Source organism: Alosa pseudoharengus, unplaced genomic scaffold (assembly GCF_046254945.1).
Source record: "Alosa pseudoharengus isolate Yale_2024_CS ecotype anadromous, Long Island Sound unplaced genomic scaffold, YU_APseudo_1.1 YU_APseudo_1.1_scf_18, whole genome shotgun sequence".
NCBI lineage: Eukaryota > Metazoa > Chordata > Actinopteri > Clupeiformes > Clupeidae > Alosa > Alosa pseudoharengus.
This window is the reverse complement of record NW_027468650.1, coordinates 26,759,776-26,776,864: the sequence shown is the minus strand read 5'-3', so window position 1 is coordinate 26,776,864 and position 17,089 is coordinate 26,759,776. Positions and strand designations below refer to the sequence as shown.

The following is a 17,089-nucleotide window of genomic DNA, read 5'->3' as shown; positions in this document are numbered from 1 at the left end:
TTGCCATGGGACCTATATTCGGAAAAATTATAAATGTAGTCAAAGGCGAAAGTGCGTCCGTGGACATTACTGATATTGTTGAATATAACTGCATTGTAATATGTTTTACATTGTGACAGAATCCTGAGGCAGTAACCAAGTACACCCGTGAATGTGAATCTCCAGCTTTTTTTATTATTGTACTATCTGGGAGATATTAAGCAAGTTGTTGGTGCTATAAGGACGATGCCAAGCTACCAGCCGAATTCCCATGAAATGTGGGAAGAATGGGCCGGAGGAACCCATTAAACTGCCTAGTTTCACTTTAAATACATTTGAAAGACATGCGTCTTGGCAGCGAACAATAATTATTTTGTATATTTAATTGCAAATTGTTGTTGACAAGCAACAATGAGAGAAATGGATTGTTGTTGCAGGCTACTAGCAACGAATCCGGCTGGGCAATAGGCTACATCACGTTAAACATAGAAGCGCCTGCTCCGACTGCATTAGCAAAGTAGGCCTAATGCTTGTGGGCTGTAGGCCTAGCCTACTTTGTTTGTTTAAACTTTACGGTCTTCAGTCTGTACTGAAATTCTAAATATTCCTTATAGTGGGTGACCTTTTCAAACGTGTCTCTCTGTCTCTTGCTAAGCTCAGTCCATTCACGTTAGAGCAGTCAGCTGTTGTTTGTTGAAATCATTTGCATACAGAGCGCATCAACCTATCAGGGCTTTGCTACATTATAGACAGTATTATAGACAGTAGACAGATCTACCGACTTCTCGCGGTTCACGTCTGCCATCGAACCGTGGGGGGGCATATCGTTTGGTACGATAATACACCGTATACCGTTGCATCCTTACTATCCACCCAATCGACACAAGCTGCAACACATGTCCACAACACATACCAAACCCAATACTCGAGCCATGTTCACCACTGAAAATCAGTTATTGCAAGCCATACAAATATGCCATGGAATAATGTCCACCATTGGAGACAATCCATACACCAAAGCAATTCTACTCCTACCCTACCCAACCTTTACAGACAACACTAACCAAACTATTCAACAAATGCCCTACATTCCATCCTACCTCTTACCCACACACACCCACACACACATACATTGCTTATACATTGCATACACATACATCCCATGTCATCTAAATTATTCCATTCCATAATATTACACAAATCTCATCTAAACATCAACTCAACACCCAATGGTTGCACACCAACCTTATTATCCCTTAACATGCTAGACCAGTTACAGTTCATCAGCAAATTTGCACATACGAGCACTGAGCAGAAATTCAGACGCTTGCTAGATGACTAAACCAAGAGTGTCTGTAGACACCCCCCTCCACCACTACCAGGCACAACATTTCATTCATCTGCTTTCAACCTTCAAGCTTCCACTGATCTGCCAGTCAGGCGTGCCGAGCATGCTGGGTAAAAGAAACTGAACCGTTACTGGGGTGAAGGAAAACAAGTCACAGAGGAATACGGATGGACAGTTCAGCCGCCTCTGAAGAGAAGCCAGTGAAGGTTCGGCTGAGCCGAGGCAGGGGGAGAAGGGGGAAGAGACAGAGCGCAGAGAAGGGAGAGAAAGAGGGGCAACGGCACAAAGAGAAACGGACATTCAGAGGAGAGGGGGGAAAAACAGAGCAGAGAGCAGAAAGGAAAGGAGAGAGAATGGACAGAAAGCACAGAGTGCAGAAGTGGCCCATCAGAAAGATACTGATAGGGGAAGAAGGACTAGATAAAGAGAAGAGAAAGAAAAAGAGAGTGAGAGAGTGAGAGAGCGAGCAAGCGAGAGAGAGAGTGAGTGAGAGAGTGAGGGAGTGAGAGAGTGAGATGAAGGTTGATGCGGAAAAAATGGTTACTCCAGCTCCTAGCCAGCATGTGTCTCCTTCAGCCACTCAAGCAAATGACTGAACAAACATAGCTTCCTGAAGGTCCAAGCGTTCTCACTCTGCAGCAGGGGCAGATGTACAATTCTGCATTATATCGTAAACGTGCTAATTACCAACGATTTCGTTCGAAAATTCTAAAACAACAATGTTTTTTAATACTTCAAAATAACATTTGCTAAATTAACCTTACATTTTTCAGTAGCCATAGGTGTTTAGATTTGAACAAAATCTAGCTTGGTTCTTACCAGGGCTTTTACTGCCTGAAATATCCGATTTTGTTTACCACGCTCGGAGTTTAGTGCTGGGCTGGTGGGTGCTTATTCCCAACCTTTCTCACAGCACATACGGTTAGCCCGAGAATTCTCGTCAGCAATTAAAAATTCCACTGGAGCTCCAAGCGGATTTGTACACACAGCCTTACAACACTCTTTACAGCTCTTCAAGTCACGATAAAATGTAATTTTTGGTACATAGCTAATTTAGATAAACGTATGGTGTGTGTGCTTGCGTTTCTTTAGGAATCCGCCGTCTTGGTTTGTATAAAAAAATGAATATTAAGTAACACATACACGTAAGAGGTTGGCCATACGTGACTGTTGGTAAAATGTCACGTTCCTACACTTGTCTGAGCTACATGAATCTAGCTCTTCCGGCTGCTGTCAACTCCTTCACCAATAAATGAGCAAGATATGAATTGCATAACGTTCAAACTCCATCCTTTGATAGCTTGACCCAAACTACAGTAGACAGGGTACCATGTTATGAGTCTCTTACACACACACACACACACACACACACACACAATCCCTGTTTAAAGGACATTTCCCCAGACTGGGCATTATCTGCCCCACATCTCAGTAACCAAGGAGAATGGTGGCGGAGCAATGGCCGAGGACACGCAGAGAGCAGGCAGGAGATAAATCTAACGCAGCGCTGCCCTCTCAAGTCAACTGTCCAGGGGCACTCGTCCAGAAGAGATATAATTAGCTTCCATTAGAGACGAGCCGCCAAGCACGACGAACAGGTTAAAAATATAAGCCCGAGCTTCGGGGATAGCAAGGGCTTTGTCCAGGGCCTGTGGGGTTGTTGTCTCCTTCTCCCTGCTTCCCACTGCCACCTCTGCTCCAACAACCCCATGCCCCCCCTCCCCCCAAACTACCCACCCCCTCATCACTGGCACAATGCAGCATGGGGGAAGAGGAGAGCATCAGATGTCCAGGGTTGGGTTTCTGAGTAGAGACGGATCCTGCTGCAGCCGGCTGGCCTAGCGCCCTGCTCGCTGATCAATGACCTACATCATTGAAAATGCAGGCCATTGTGCTGCTGCCTGGGACAGGTTTACCACAGGTCACCACAAAGCACCACCACCACCCCTCTACCACCCAGTCTACATCTACCACCACCACCGCCCTCCATTCTGATGTGTCCCACGCCAATATCCAATGCAGCCCTCATAATCACCTGTTCTAATGTCCCAATGTTTACAATTTGAGTGGAAAATGCCAGGTAGAACAGTTAGCTACAGCTCTGGTGGAAAACTAGTAGGGCATCAGGTCTAAAGACCCAGAGATTTCTTCCAAACTCACACCCCAGGGCAAGAGACAACAGGACAGCCTGGACTGGTGTAGGTCAGCTCTTCATTACATCTAACCATATGCCAGCGCTGAGGTCACTATGGAAGGCAAGCACTCAGTAAAATGAGTACAAGAACATAAAGAGTGGATCTGAACACAACACTTTTATTTCGATAGATAACAGCATGGATCCCTGTCCATGTGTAGGCCTATATAAAATAAATTAATGGATAAGCAAACAATGTTTTGTTTAAAGAGTTGGGAAACACAGGGGAAAAGTAAGGGAGATAGTAGCAGTAGCCTCGTTTACATTCAGACTTGTACTGTATCTCAGTCGGATTGACATCATTCAGACTTGTACTGTATCTCAGTCGGATTGACATCATTCAGAATTGTACTGTATCTCAGTCGGAAGACGTCGGACCAGCTGTTTCCATTGGAATTTGAAGTCAGTACAAAGACTGAAAACCTACCATTTTCAGTAGTTTGTCAATTGCATATTTATTAATATCAATACCAATGGTCAACTGTGCAATGCACAAACAAACGTAAATAAGAGATACAACCAGAAACGTTCTACAATATTGATGTCAAATTACTATCAGTACATAAGCACAGGTGTTAAAAATCCATATTGGCCATCTTTAACACTTCCAAATTCAATGAAGGCGTGAATACACACAAGTAGCCACATAAGTCTTTTGGATCAGTCTGTACCAGTAAACACAAATAAGACATGCTGAAAAAAAACTCAGTACACAGTCATATACCCTCAGGACAGCACACAAAACACTGACAGCTGATGCAAGTCCTGGGTCCATCTCAGAAATATAAAAACGCAAACAACTGTGGCAAAATACTAGCCTGGAAAATCCAGACCCTGATAATCTAGAAAGATTAAGGGTCTGGCAAAGAACAATGTAATGGCCCAACCCGAGGGGCGGCAACAAGCATGCATTTAAAAATCTCACTGAACGCAATTGGATAACACTAAACCATGTTTACTCTGATTTATTTCGGACTTCGACGCAATCGGATAACACTACGACCAATGTGTACTGTCCTCCAACGTTGCAGCGCTGTCTTCATCAGTTTAGCTGGTTTCCCGGAATGTTGGGGTAAAAGTAAAGTGCATCATTGCTCTTTGCCAGAGTGTCTCGCAGACACAATTCCATTGTGCTCTCGCGAGAACTCTGGATTTCCAGGGTAGCAAAATACTATACATCAACATCAAAGTGTCCTTCACAATACATCACGCTTAACTCTGTTAAGTACTTGAGCTACATAATTCTTTTCATGTAGTGCCAAATGGATTGTTTGCTCACCAGTTGTTAAACCTGGTCAACTAGTTATGGCAAGATTTGACCATAAGACCCTTTTCAGTGGAATAAGTGAAAGTTATGACTCAAGCTAGCTTTTATTCCTCTTGCTCTCTAGTTGTTTTAATCTGGCCTCCAACCGGTCTGGATCAACTCATGCATCAACGAATACAGAATCATGCATCAACCCATCCCATTAGAGGCTGCAGAGACAAAGGGAAAATAAGAAGAAAAGCAAAAAAGGAGAGTTGAGGGGAAAAAAAAGAACATGGCTCCTTGCTTTTCACACAGTTAGACATGCTCTGCATTATGCATGGCCCATGCTTGTGTGCTGCTCCACAATCCACGCTTTTGTTAAACAGGGCAGTCTAAATTGATTTAACGTGTACCCCTCATCTCTGTCGGGGAGGGAAGGGCTGCGAAGTAAACAAGGGGTGGGATGTGGCCTAACCAGCGGGCCGAAGGCAAACAAACACCTTTCTGCTGAGCTCAAGCCTGAGAGAAGGTCAGGATAGTCCTTCAGGGAACCAACACTGGGGATGTCTTCCACATATCAAACTGATGGGTGCCAGGGACCAAATACTCTTGGGGACTTCAGTCAGAAGACTTGGGCAAGACACTCAAAAACTTTGGCTTCCTGCATCTCCACTGACAACACATTTCCTTGTAGAGACATACGTAGATTGACAAGAAAAAGAAGGAAGAAAAGAGCAGAGGTCTGTGGTGCTTTTGTGTCATTTATCATCAATGTATTATCTCTGAAAACTGGGGGGGGGGGGTGGGGGTGAAATTAACATGAGAATGGCAGTATTTTTTACTTTTTAATCACACAAATGTGTTATGCTGAGCTTGCCTAAAAAGAAATCAATAGCTTCTGAGGTCAGGCTGTCACAGGCTGTAAAATAAAAAGCGAGTCCTATTCCTCCAACCTCCCACCACCTTCCCACAACAACTTGGCCCCACGATAGCTTCTCACTAAGAAACGGAGGAAAACGGAGCAGAGAACGAGCGAGAGTGAGCGATAGAGTGAAAGAGGGGGGAAAAGAAGGGAAGAGAGAAAAAAAAAAAAAAAACTCAGAGAGCAAGTAGTTCCAGCACGGTGGGCGGGACCAAAAACCCGACATGGATTCTGTGGATGAGGCCCAGGGCACACCCCCCTTCAGTCCTGCCCTGCTAGTTTTGCTGCACGCAGTTTAACTCTTTCTTGCCCACCCAGTTTGCCTGAATCCAGGAGCCATGGCACTTCTGCCTGGTTTACAGTGGAGAGTCCAACCAGCAGCTCCATGCGATTACACGAGCAGCCTCGGCTATTTCCCTCCACTTTCCTTCTCTCGGTACTGACTCGCACATAGAGGAGGAACCAGTCACATCTGTTGCACATGCTTACAACACAGGTTAGTGACTTAAACAAAAACAAACCCAAAAAAAAAAAGTAGTGTTTTGGCTATTTGCTTTTTGTAACAAGTGATTGCACCGATGAGCACATAACTATTACGAAATGAGGACGTTGCTAAGGCTGTGCAGTGGGGGGAAAAATGAAAGTGTGTCGCAGGCAGAAAAAAAAACAATGATGTGACTGAAACAGTCCCCTGCAGTAGAGTCTTAGAACTACGGTCAGCGCATTCTTGCAACAGGCCCGGTCAGCACTGAGTGCTGGCTTCCCGACCGGCAGCTTGGTTGTAGAGCCACAGCTAAAGCTCAAGATATTCGCCCCTGCCCCCACTGCGGCCTGCAATGTGGTATTGCTAGTGCTCCCACCACAACCCCCACCCCATGAGTGGACTAGAAAAACTGAACACACCTGCTGCCATGTACACCTTACAAATAGAAGGCCAACATTAATTTCACCCAAAATAAACAAAATTGAGACCTTTTCAGCCTTACCAGAAGCACAATGCATAAGATCACATGGTATACCATACAGTCCCTATGGAGACAGGAGAGTAAAGACACCAAGAGCTGCCACTGTGGTTAACAAACTTACACCGCCCTACTTCCCACTATTATGTTGACAGACACCCTCCAAAGACAACATCCATGCGTGTTAACAAACACAACCAGTAAAACATTGTCATTTTTAGGTATAGGTATTCAATATGTCATTCCTATTCACTTGCAACCCTTGGCTTCATGATTATGTTCAGAAACCATGTGACGGGTCTCAGCTGATAGAGGCCATGAAGGCTACTTGTTTTCAGCAAATGTGGAAAAGGTTCTAGAACCTTCCATCTCAAAGACCCATAATGTAAGGATCCTTTCTCCTCAGCTGAGACACTCATGGCACCTGTAGACATCGTAAACAAATTCCGGAGAAGTCTCGGCACAGCCCCACTGTACCTGTGTGGTGTCGGATACCGGTTTAATCTGGCCTATATCGCCACTGCTTATTTGAGGAGTGTCACTCGATCTGAAAGAGGAGGCCCCAAGCTACTTCTGCAAGACTGCTCCTTCACAAAAGGTCCCCGCCATTCATTTGTTTATATTTATGTGTGGGTTTTTTTTCCACTGGACATGATGCCATCACCCCAGACCTTAATTAACAAACCAAACATACAGATATAGAGTATTTCAATTCAAATCACTCATTCCGGCCTATAGGACGCTTACTGGATCTACACCTTGCTATCTTAATTTCCATGATCCAGCTCTACGTCCCCTCTCGCCCCCTGCGGTCCTCTGATGAGCATCTGCTATGTCGGCCTTCCATCAACACTAACAGCTCGGCTACACCGGGTCGCAATTGAGACGCTCCACTCAGAGTGTAAAAATTGTTTTATAGGACTGGTCTAATTTTTTGAATGTACACACCACTACAACATCAAGTGTAGCCAGTTCCATTGATTATAGTGGAAGCTAATTGTTGCAGCAGACACTCCACGATCGGAAAACTTCAGTTACATGCCTGGTATAGCCTGTCTGTAAGATGTCACAGTCAAGACTCTCTCCTTCTGTGATTCCTCGTTGGTTTAATGATTTACCTAGTGTTTTTCAGTTTAGCAATAGTTTTGCGATCTTCAAACAGCGTCTTAACACTCATCTGTTTACTTTGTTTTTAACTAATGAATTATTCCCTAGAGAGATACAATTTGAATATGGTTATGGTTGCTATTATTCTGTTCATTGTATTTAATCTATAAATCTTTTTTTTTGGATCTTACTTTATTATAAACTGTAAATTTGAACGTGAATGTAATGTTAATTAATGTTATTGTAAGTCACTTTAGATGAAAGCATCTGCTTAAAGGGCGTTAGCACCAGGAAAGATAACTAACTATAATGATGTTAGTGTCCAAACTGACCAGCGATAAGGAAAGTCTTTCCTGCCGTTGATGAATGTGATGTCTAAAATTTGATGGATTTTGATTGGCTGTCCACTTTTTATTGTTCTCAAAATCGTTCTGAAAGTGATCAGAAAATATATCGTTCCTAATGCCGTTTATGTGTGGACGCTGTTAGTTAGTGATACTTGTTTGCCTTTATCGTTATAGTGATCACTCTTGGTGTGAAAGGACCATAAAAATAAACAGAAATTCTCTATTAGTTCATCTATTTTCTGTTATGAAATTGTAAATGATATCAATGTCTCAATGATAAGGACACTATTAAACCTAATATCACTACAATCTTTTGTTTTCTTTTACTTGTGTGTTTAATGTGCTAACTTTCGCAAATTAACAAGATGCGTTGAATAAAAATACAGGCATGGCAGTAGAGATGTTATAGGAGCAGGAATAGGAGGGTAAGAAAAGTGATTGCTGGTTTCCAGGCAGAATCTCTTTGCGAGCTTCTCCAAGCACTTCTTCCATGCTAATGCACCTCAGTACACTCAAGAGTCTCCTTCAGACCCATCTCAGCCATCGGCTCTGCTCTACTTCCTGACGCCCCACTCGCCCACCCTGCGCGGGCAGACACACACACACACACACACACACACACACACACACTCGTACACCAGCTTTAAACTTTCACCAGCAGCAGTAAGGTTACTTTAGGCAGCCCAGCAGCCTTAGCATAAATCCACACATCTCCTCAGATTAGTCATTGGAGGCAGCACAGTGCCAGATTTAAATGCTCAGAGATTTAATAATTCATGGTGCTTAATGAATTGATTCGGTGAATGTAAGGTTTGGGGGTTGGTTGATCTATGATTATGAAAAAATTATGACTAACAGGCCAGGGGAAAAGATCACTTAATCATCAAGTCACACATTTGCAACAGCCAACCATGCAACAACTAAATACATTCAGGGCATAGTGCATGGAATAGAAAAACAAGAAAATAGTGCTCAAATGTAACGCCAGCTGTTAGTTGCTATATATATATATATATATATATATATATAAAAATCTCAGCAGACAACCTCCTCCAAACAACAGCACCCTTGGCTACCAAAGACACAATGAGAGTGTTGAATTTATGTGGAGGGGAAAGAGAGCAACAAAGTTACTCAAAGGGAGACAGCAAAAGAGAGAAGAAGATACAGAGAAATAGCGAAAGGCAATGAGGGAGCGAGGAGGAAGAGCAAGGTCAAAAGTGTGAGGGGGAGCACATCAATAACAGAGCAGACCCACCAGCACACAACAAGCAGTGTAAAGGACCAAAACACACTCACTTCCTTTTGGGTCTGGGCCCATGAATGGCAGAACCCGCATCCTTACGAGGCCGGCCTCGGGGACGACGGTCACTGGGGGCTGGACTCCCCGAGGGCGTGGCCCCAATGGGCGTGGCCTCAGCACTGCTCAGGGGAGGAGACTGTCCTTGGTCAGAGGGCTCCAGACTCTTGTCCTCTGATGACATTCTGTGGGGGGGGGGGGGAAGACACAAGAAACGGCCAGCATCAGCTAAATGGAGTCAAAACCAGCTTTTTAGGCTCCATCATCATGGGAATTTGTCGCAAACAGACAGTGAATGCTGTAGGTACATTTCTGGTAGACAGGCTGGGAAGAGGGCCCTCAGGGCACTCCGTGACAACAAGCTGCTAATGTCTATCTGAATCCCAAAAGTTGACAATACTCTTAAAATTGACAGTAAAGAAATGATTCTCCAGCAATGGAGGTCTAGCCAAGTACTTCAGCAACGGGACTATTCATCAAACCATTAACAGATATGCCAGGTGGTCAAAATATTTTTTCCTCAATCCTGAAGTGAGGAGAGATACTTGGTTTAGTTCCAATACTACTGTCCTTCCAGAGAAAATCTGAAAAGCAAGCCGAAAACATGCAGCAGCAGTACAAGGTTGAGTACTAAAGTGCTAAGCGGCAACACTGCCCCTCAAGACTAACCCAATATTACATCATTCCATCGCTGTTGACAACAGCGACAGAGGGGCATAGCTACTCACTCTTGTGTGCCAGACACATATTCAGCGACCAAGGCTTTGATCAGGGTTGGTGGATAATAATACGCAGGGGGAACAAAGTTGGACAGAGGAGTGCATAAGGACTGGTTGAGCAGAAACAAGGACTAACTGTTGAAAGAAACAGGAAATATGGCAAAAAGAGTGAGGAAACACAATCACTGTGAGAGAGGAAGAGTCAAGGAAAGACCCAAGAAAGAAGGGAGCAGGAGGTAAGAACACAAGGAAACATTGGGGCTAAAACACGACTGATGAGGAAAAAGAGACACAGAAAAAGAAAGGAAAAAGGGAGAAAGTGAAGAGAAAACGGTAGAAAGACTGAATGGAGACACTGGAGGAGGGAGGTAAGGAAGGAGAGAGGGGGTTAGTGAGGCCGTGACACTGGCAGCAGCTGTGGGCAGATGAGCTTTGGGGAGAGGCAGCTCTGGGCTCCGCGTGGCGCCTCGGCTCTCTGTGGAGCGCTGCTTAAATTAATTTAGATTTTTTTTTTCAGCACAGTCATGCTGTGGAAAGCAGAGAGACGCAGGGGGGCTGGGGAGGTTGTGGGGCAGGAAAAAATGGAAAAGAAAGAAACCCCTTGGTGCATCCCATGGCGTCTGCATAAATGCTCGAGATTTTAAAATGTTGATTTAACCAGAGCTCTCATCGAGCCTTGAACGTCACCGCTGGCTATCTTTATACAGCCTCCCTCCTCTTCTTAACTATTTTAACTGTGTGCCCCTAAATTAGACTTTTAGCAACTATAACAGTGTAGATCATTATGGCCAAAATGTCAAAAAAATACATCAACATACAGTAAAATTAAAAATCCTAATCCTCCCCCACCTTTTTTTATGCAGCCCTTGCCACTTAATCTACTAAACCCCTCTTCTACTGCACTTTCTACTCCCCCCCCCCCCCCCCCATTAATGCACAAATAGGCTGACACCAGACATAATTTCACTGCATTTCTTACTTCCAGTAACTATATGCATGTGACAATAAACTTCCTTGTATCCTTGTAAAATTAGTTTTGATACACTTTGAGAGCATCTGCAGTATGACTATAGGGACACTGGCATTGTGACAATTTCACAAGTGCAAGCAACTCACATATACTTTCCCATAGTATAAGCAAGCAGCCAAACTGATTTTCACATCCAAAAGCATGTCAAGGAGTTGGCAGTGTAGTCCCCCTCTGCTTCTACCTTTTTCTTTCAACCTTGGATTAAACTTTGTAGACTAAAGAAAGTAAACCTTAAACTCAGCGATAAGCGCAGCAAAGTGTGTGGCGTGATGTCTGTGTGCATGGCTCGAACACAAGCTTGTTTACTCTCGGAATGCTCTCCCTCCCCTGTCACTCCAGGGAATCTGCGTGGCCCTGGGTGGCCACACCCCCAGTCGCTGTGGCTAGCTATAGTGTCCTGGCCAATCAGAGAGGAGGAACATTGGTCTCATTTAGTCCCTCTTCTGCTCTCTCTTTTACACACACACACACACACACACACACACACAATCCCTCTCTCTCTCTCTCTCTCTTTCCCTCTCTTATCTGAACTGAAGTTAGCTTGGCTGTACTCCACGGGAGGGCTCACAAGCAGACTGCCTTCAGATTTCCCGCAAAGACTGAGGGGGGGAAAGTCCGTTCAGTCTACCTAAAAGCCCAATCTTTTTATATTGAATATTTTGTAGAGAAACTAGGTTCCTGGCTTTGCGTATTTCAAGATGGGTATGAGATCTATAGAGCCAAATGTAAAATCATGTTGTTTCACGTAAGGGCAGTGATACTGAAGCCCACTACTGCCTTTTCAAACTTTCCTGTATTATTTCTCTTAGTTCCAACAACTGTTCCATAAAAGGCGTAGGCTGTTTTAATCTTTACACTCACCATATCTGTATGGGCAACATCTCAAGGGCAAACACAACACATTGACATACAAGGCCAGCATATACTAAAAACAAAAATATATCAGAGTCAGTGTGGACTTGATGACATAATAATGACATGATAAATCAATTACGAATCATTATCATACAGGTCTACCCAGGTTTCTACAGTGAGGTTTAAATACTCTTTTTGAAACATGTGTGGCTTCATTATTATTACCGAACACTTTTGTATAAAATGATGGAAAATTGAATCTTGAACGGTGCCCCATTTTGTTTCATACGAGTAAAACTGAGATTAACTTTTCCTGAAAGGTGTGACCTCAATTCTCAGAAAGGTCAGAGTTAACTTGATAGTGATGAATCACAAGTTACTCAAGGTGGCAAAGTTCTTTATAGGATGGATGTCTCTTCAGGTTTATTAAAATGCAACACAGCAGGGAATATGTAGACTCACAACATGGCATGTCTCAATGACCCCAAGAAATATGATTATGTTCAACTTACAAAAAAGCATCTTGATTGCTAGGTAGACTAGTATTTAAACCTATACAGAATGATGCTTAAAACAGTACTTACAACCATCACGGTTCCGATGTGACATTTGTTGTGAAAGTTAAGATGGAAGCCATCTTGAATTGTGAACTAAGCCTAACCAACAAAACACTTGAGGTTATCAGATCTGAGGGAGACTACAGAATGCAAAATTCTCAAACTATTTACCTCATTAGTGTTACTGCTTGGGAAATCGTTTAGTCTGTGGTTCAAAATGTTGTTTACATACAAAACTTACAACACTGTCTGCCTGGAATTTGAAATGTGTTAACTCCTTCTAGGCCTATTGCTCAGGGCATGGTGATGTCCTGGTTGGTGGTAATGATATCTGCATGGAAGCAGCCTCCTCTACCTCAGTGAACACCTGTTGGTTCCACAACATCTCCTTGTTTTCCTTTGCTCGGTCAACTGGGGGCATTGAGACCATTTTGATTCTCCGATCTCCACGGTCTCCTGTAGTCCTCCATCCATCTGACTTACCTCCACAAAAGCAGTCGGTCACTGACAGAAGTTGATCCGTCTGTTGCAAGTTACTTTGAGTCTTTCCCTATCCTTACCCTTCCTTAGACACATAGAAATCACTTCTTCAACCAAGACAAGGTCAGGGACACGCTCCCCACAGAACATAGCTAAGAGTAGATTATTCACTAAAGGACAATGTACACGGTTTTAAGCAGAAGTGATTCCAGCCATCAACACAGTCCCTTTCCACCTGTGTTTATGACTAAATTCTTTCCAGCTTTGCCATAGGTTCAAGAACATCACCCCTGCTAACCACTTCAGCAGACCATGAGCAGATGTATGATTCCAAACACTCTCAGCTGGATCATTCTGCACGGCAATGCTATAGTGACTGTCAGAAATGAAAAGAGTATTCAACCCGTTTAAGTCAGATGGGCTTCATTTGTTTGCTCTTTCTAAGGTTGCTTGAGCACTACGGGCTTTTGCGCAACACCTCTCCTCATTTATCTCCAAATCCATCTCTCTGACAAAACTGGGAAAATGGTAAAGTTTACCAAGTGTCACCAGGACATTTATTGTTCACTGGAAATGATAATTTGCTTTCAAACAAATCCTCAACACCCTGCCCCCTTTTTTTAACTTATGAAGTGACAGCTGTGATCTATACTACCTAAACATAATTTGCAGTACTATTGGGAAATTATCTTAGGTTTGTTTATCTGATGTTAGATTAACACAACATAAGCCAAATAAATGAAATAATAATAATTCTCCATTGACTGCTAATTGGACCAATTAATGTATGGTGTAGCCAAATAGGCTATAGGTTGTTTGACTACTCCAAGATACAAAGCAATGGTAGCAAAAACTGCACAAATTGCCAGGCTGACTATTGTGTCTAGTCTAAAAAACACGGGGAAATGCTCTGTAGCCATAGCCTATGAGGGATAGGCAGTTCCGATATTGTTACTGAAGGTTGAGAGAGCCTAGAGCTAACCAAGGCCACAGTAGGCTACAGATGTGCTTAATTGTTTGTTTTTAAAAGGTGTAATATGCCGTAATGAACTCTGAGTATTATATTACACTACAGGTTACTACTAGGTTCTCATAGGCCTACACACTTCATGGAGAACTTCTAGAATTAGTTACATTATATAAGAGCTTGGTTAAAACACAACATAGGCTACTTAATGGACAGCAAGCTTGACAAAACTACCGAGCCCATAAACTTATAAATATACCAGAAGCAACAAAGAAAACCTACGTTAGCTCGGGTTTTGAGTAAACACGTAGCCTATGAAAAAGTAAGCTATGGCCGAACCATCTACAGGAACCCATAACCCGCTTGCTGCCACAGAGCGGCCACACGATATGACCACTCAGCGCGCGGGTGAGGACTCAACACAAACGATGAGAACTTACTTTCAGAGTAGCCTATTTCAGTGTGGTAATAAGTAATAACTTACCTTTTAGACCCTAGAAGTTTGGTGGCACTGTCTTCATGACCTTTAGTGCCATAAGAGAAACGCAATACTTTCGTTTAGTACGAGGGTGGGGGTTGGGGGTGTCGCTCGCTCCTTCTCTCCCCAAATCAAAATTAATGCCGAAAGAACCGGGTGGACTTCGGCGGTTCCTCAACATACAGCAACACCAACATTCAACTCCTAAAACGCGTCTTCATAAACCAGGCACAGCGATAGTCTGTCTTATGTAGACAACGGCGATCCTCCCCAAATTACTGGATCACTTTCCAGCCGCCTATGCGAACATAGGAAAACACATTAAAAGCCCGATTTTCTACATCCCAGTGGTAACATCTTCTCAACTTGCCAGAATATGCGACATTACAAACCCATATCCGCTCAGGAGAAATGGTCACAGGCGGTACATAAAGCGTTTGAAACAATCGAAAGACACGAAAATGCTTACGGAATTGATGCAATTCTTTTTTTTCCTTTCCAGGTTCCAGCCAACTTATATCAAAACGTAATCCAATAGGAAAGTTTACCCAAAGCTTTCATATAGATGTGATGTTTGGTAAGGTATATTCGGACGAAACATTCCTTGTAGAGAAGAGAAAAAAATAGTTTTTCTCAAAAATCTGAAATTTAAAGTTGTAGCATTTACTCCATCATGGTGGCCATGTTTAAGAGAGACCAGAGTACTACCTGTCAACGTCTCTCTGTTAAATAGACCCAATCAAGCGCTGTTATTGACACATTCATATTGCGCGGAATAAAAAAAGAGACGACCGCTACTGAAAAGAGCTGCCCCTATACAGTCTGTTTTTCCATAAAGCGCAAAATGAAGTAGTTGCATGCAATAAGAAAGTCTTACTGACCCTGCGGATGACTACATCAGGGCACTCGTTAGGTAAAAAGCCTTTACAGTCATCATCTATCAGTCGTAAAGTCTGGCACTGGAGTTTCTAAACTGTGCGAACCGGACCGTTTCCTTATTACGCACCACTATTTTACGCAGGTCTGTCAGTTATTCGACATCAAATCTGAACTAATGGCCTTCTCATTTCTACTACACCGTGGCAAGAAAAACTAACGTCATTTAGACTCTTGGAGACAAAAACACAGGACCAATATACACATTTTAGTTAATGTATTCATGAATAACAACACAAAGTTATAACTGACAAATAAGGATTAGTTCACAAAATACAAGGCAGTGTGCCAAGATCACAGATCACGGTCTTCCTCATTTCACTTTCCATATGATTTACAAACAGATGATTTAAAAACAGATGAGGTAAAAACATATGCGAGACACCCAATATTTCCTTGTGCAGCTTGGGCCTATTATCCAGTGGTCATTTATACTCTAGCCTATATCTTAATAGTATAGGCCTATAGCCAAGTCTAAATGAAGGCTAAATAAACCAGAGCCAATTGTGTGTATAGAACCACAAAAGTATCACTTCTAAAGAGAAAGACAGCCTTTTATGTGAAATCATCCTTAGCGCCAGACAGTGTTCCTGTGGCTGGGAACTGGGGGTTTACTGGAGGTCAAGGACGGCATGGAGGAGGTCCAAAGCAGCCCAGGTGCTGGAGGAAATGAGGCTGAGGGCTGAAAAGAGAGCCCACTGTCTGAAAGGACAGTGTGTTACTGATGCTGAGGCTACTCCTCCTCTCCAACTCCTCTTCTATCCTCCCACAGAGTCGTGTGTGTGTGTGTATGTGTGTGTGTGTGTGTGTGTGTGTGTGTGTGTGAGAGAGAGAGAGAGAGATAGAGATAGCGAGTGAATGAAAATGTGTGTTAAGGACACACATGTGTTAGGAGAGAAAGTGCATACAGGGAAAGAGTGAATGTATTAGACTAGATTCAACTTTATTGTCATTGTGCAGAGTACAAGTACAGAGACAACAAAATGCAGTTTGCGTCTAACCAGAAGTACCAAAAAGCAGAAAAGTGCAATGTGATCTACACAGTATAGACAGGTGGTGCAGTATAAACAGTATAAGACATATAGTGCAGTGTAGACAGTAGTATACAGTTAAGAAAGTGGTAGCCTATGGTTTACAGTAATATAAATTAAATATAAATATGTGCCTTGTAAGAGCAGAATATATATGGCTATGCAGTAAGAACAGTGTATGAACATGTACAGATATGTACAGTGTAGTAGCAGTAACATTAAGAGTATTGTATTTTAGTGTGCATTTATGAAAGGGTGTGAAATGTGTGGGGGCGCGTGAAATGCATGACTGTAATGAGAGAGAGGGAGAGGGTATGCACATAGCAAAAAAACACAAATGGCATACATTTTGTGTTTTGTGCATGTTGTATTAGAAATCATTTCTATGACATGCAAACATGCAGCATGACCACAAATGTCTTGTTCTCATGAGATATGTGACCATTTTATCAGATAGGAGGAAATTACAGTAAGGAATCACAATCAATTATTTACTGCCGGCTGCATTATAGATATAAAAAGCTACTGTCAATTATGCAACTGTCTGTTTATGGCATCAGTGTATGAGAAGAGACTGCCTGCCATAATGGATGAAGTGCGCTTAAAAATGCCTTTCATTAATCAATGG

The 17,089-nt window shown here is 42.9% G+C and overlaps 1 protein-coding gene across 1 annotated transcript in view; it reads right to left on the bottom strand.

Moving 5' to 3' along the window:
• Positions 1 to 15,354, bottom strand: part of kmt2ca (lysine (K)-specific methyltransferase 2Ca) — a gene marked incomplete in the record, with an annotated part of 117,652 nt that extends 102,298 nt beyond the window's left edge. The window contains 2 exon segments of the mRNA XM_076290788.1: positions 9,408 to 9,593; positions 14,964 to 15,354. Of these exon segments, the coding sequence (XP_076146903.1) occupies positions 9,408 to 9,592 (185 nt within the window).
• Positions 15,355 to 17,089: the final 1,735 nt, after the last annotated feature.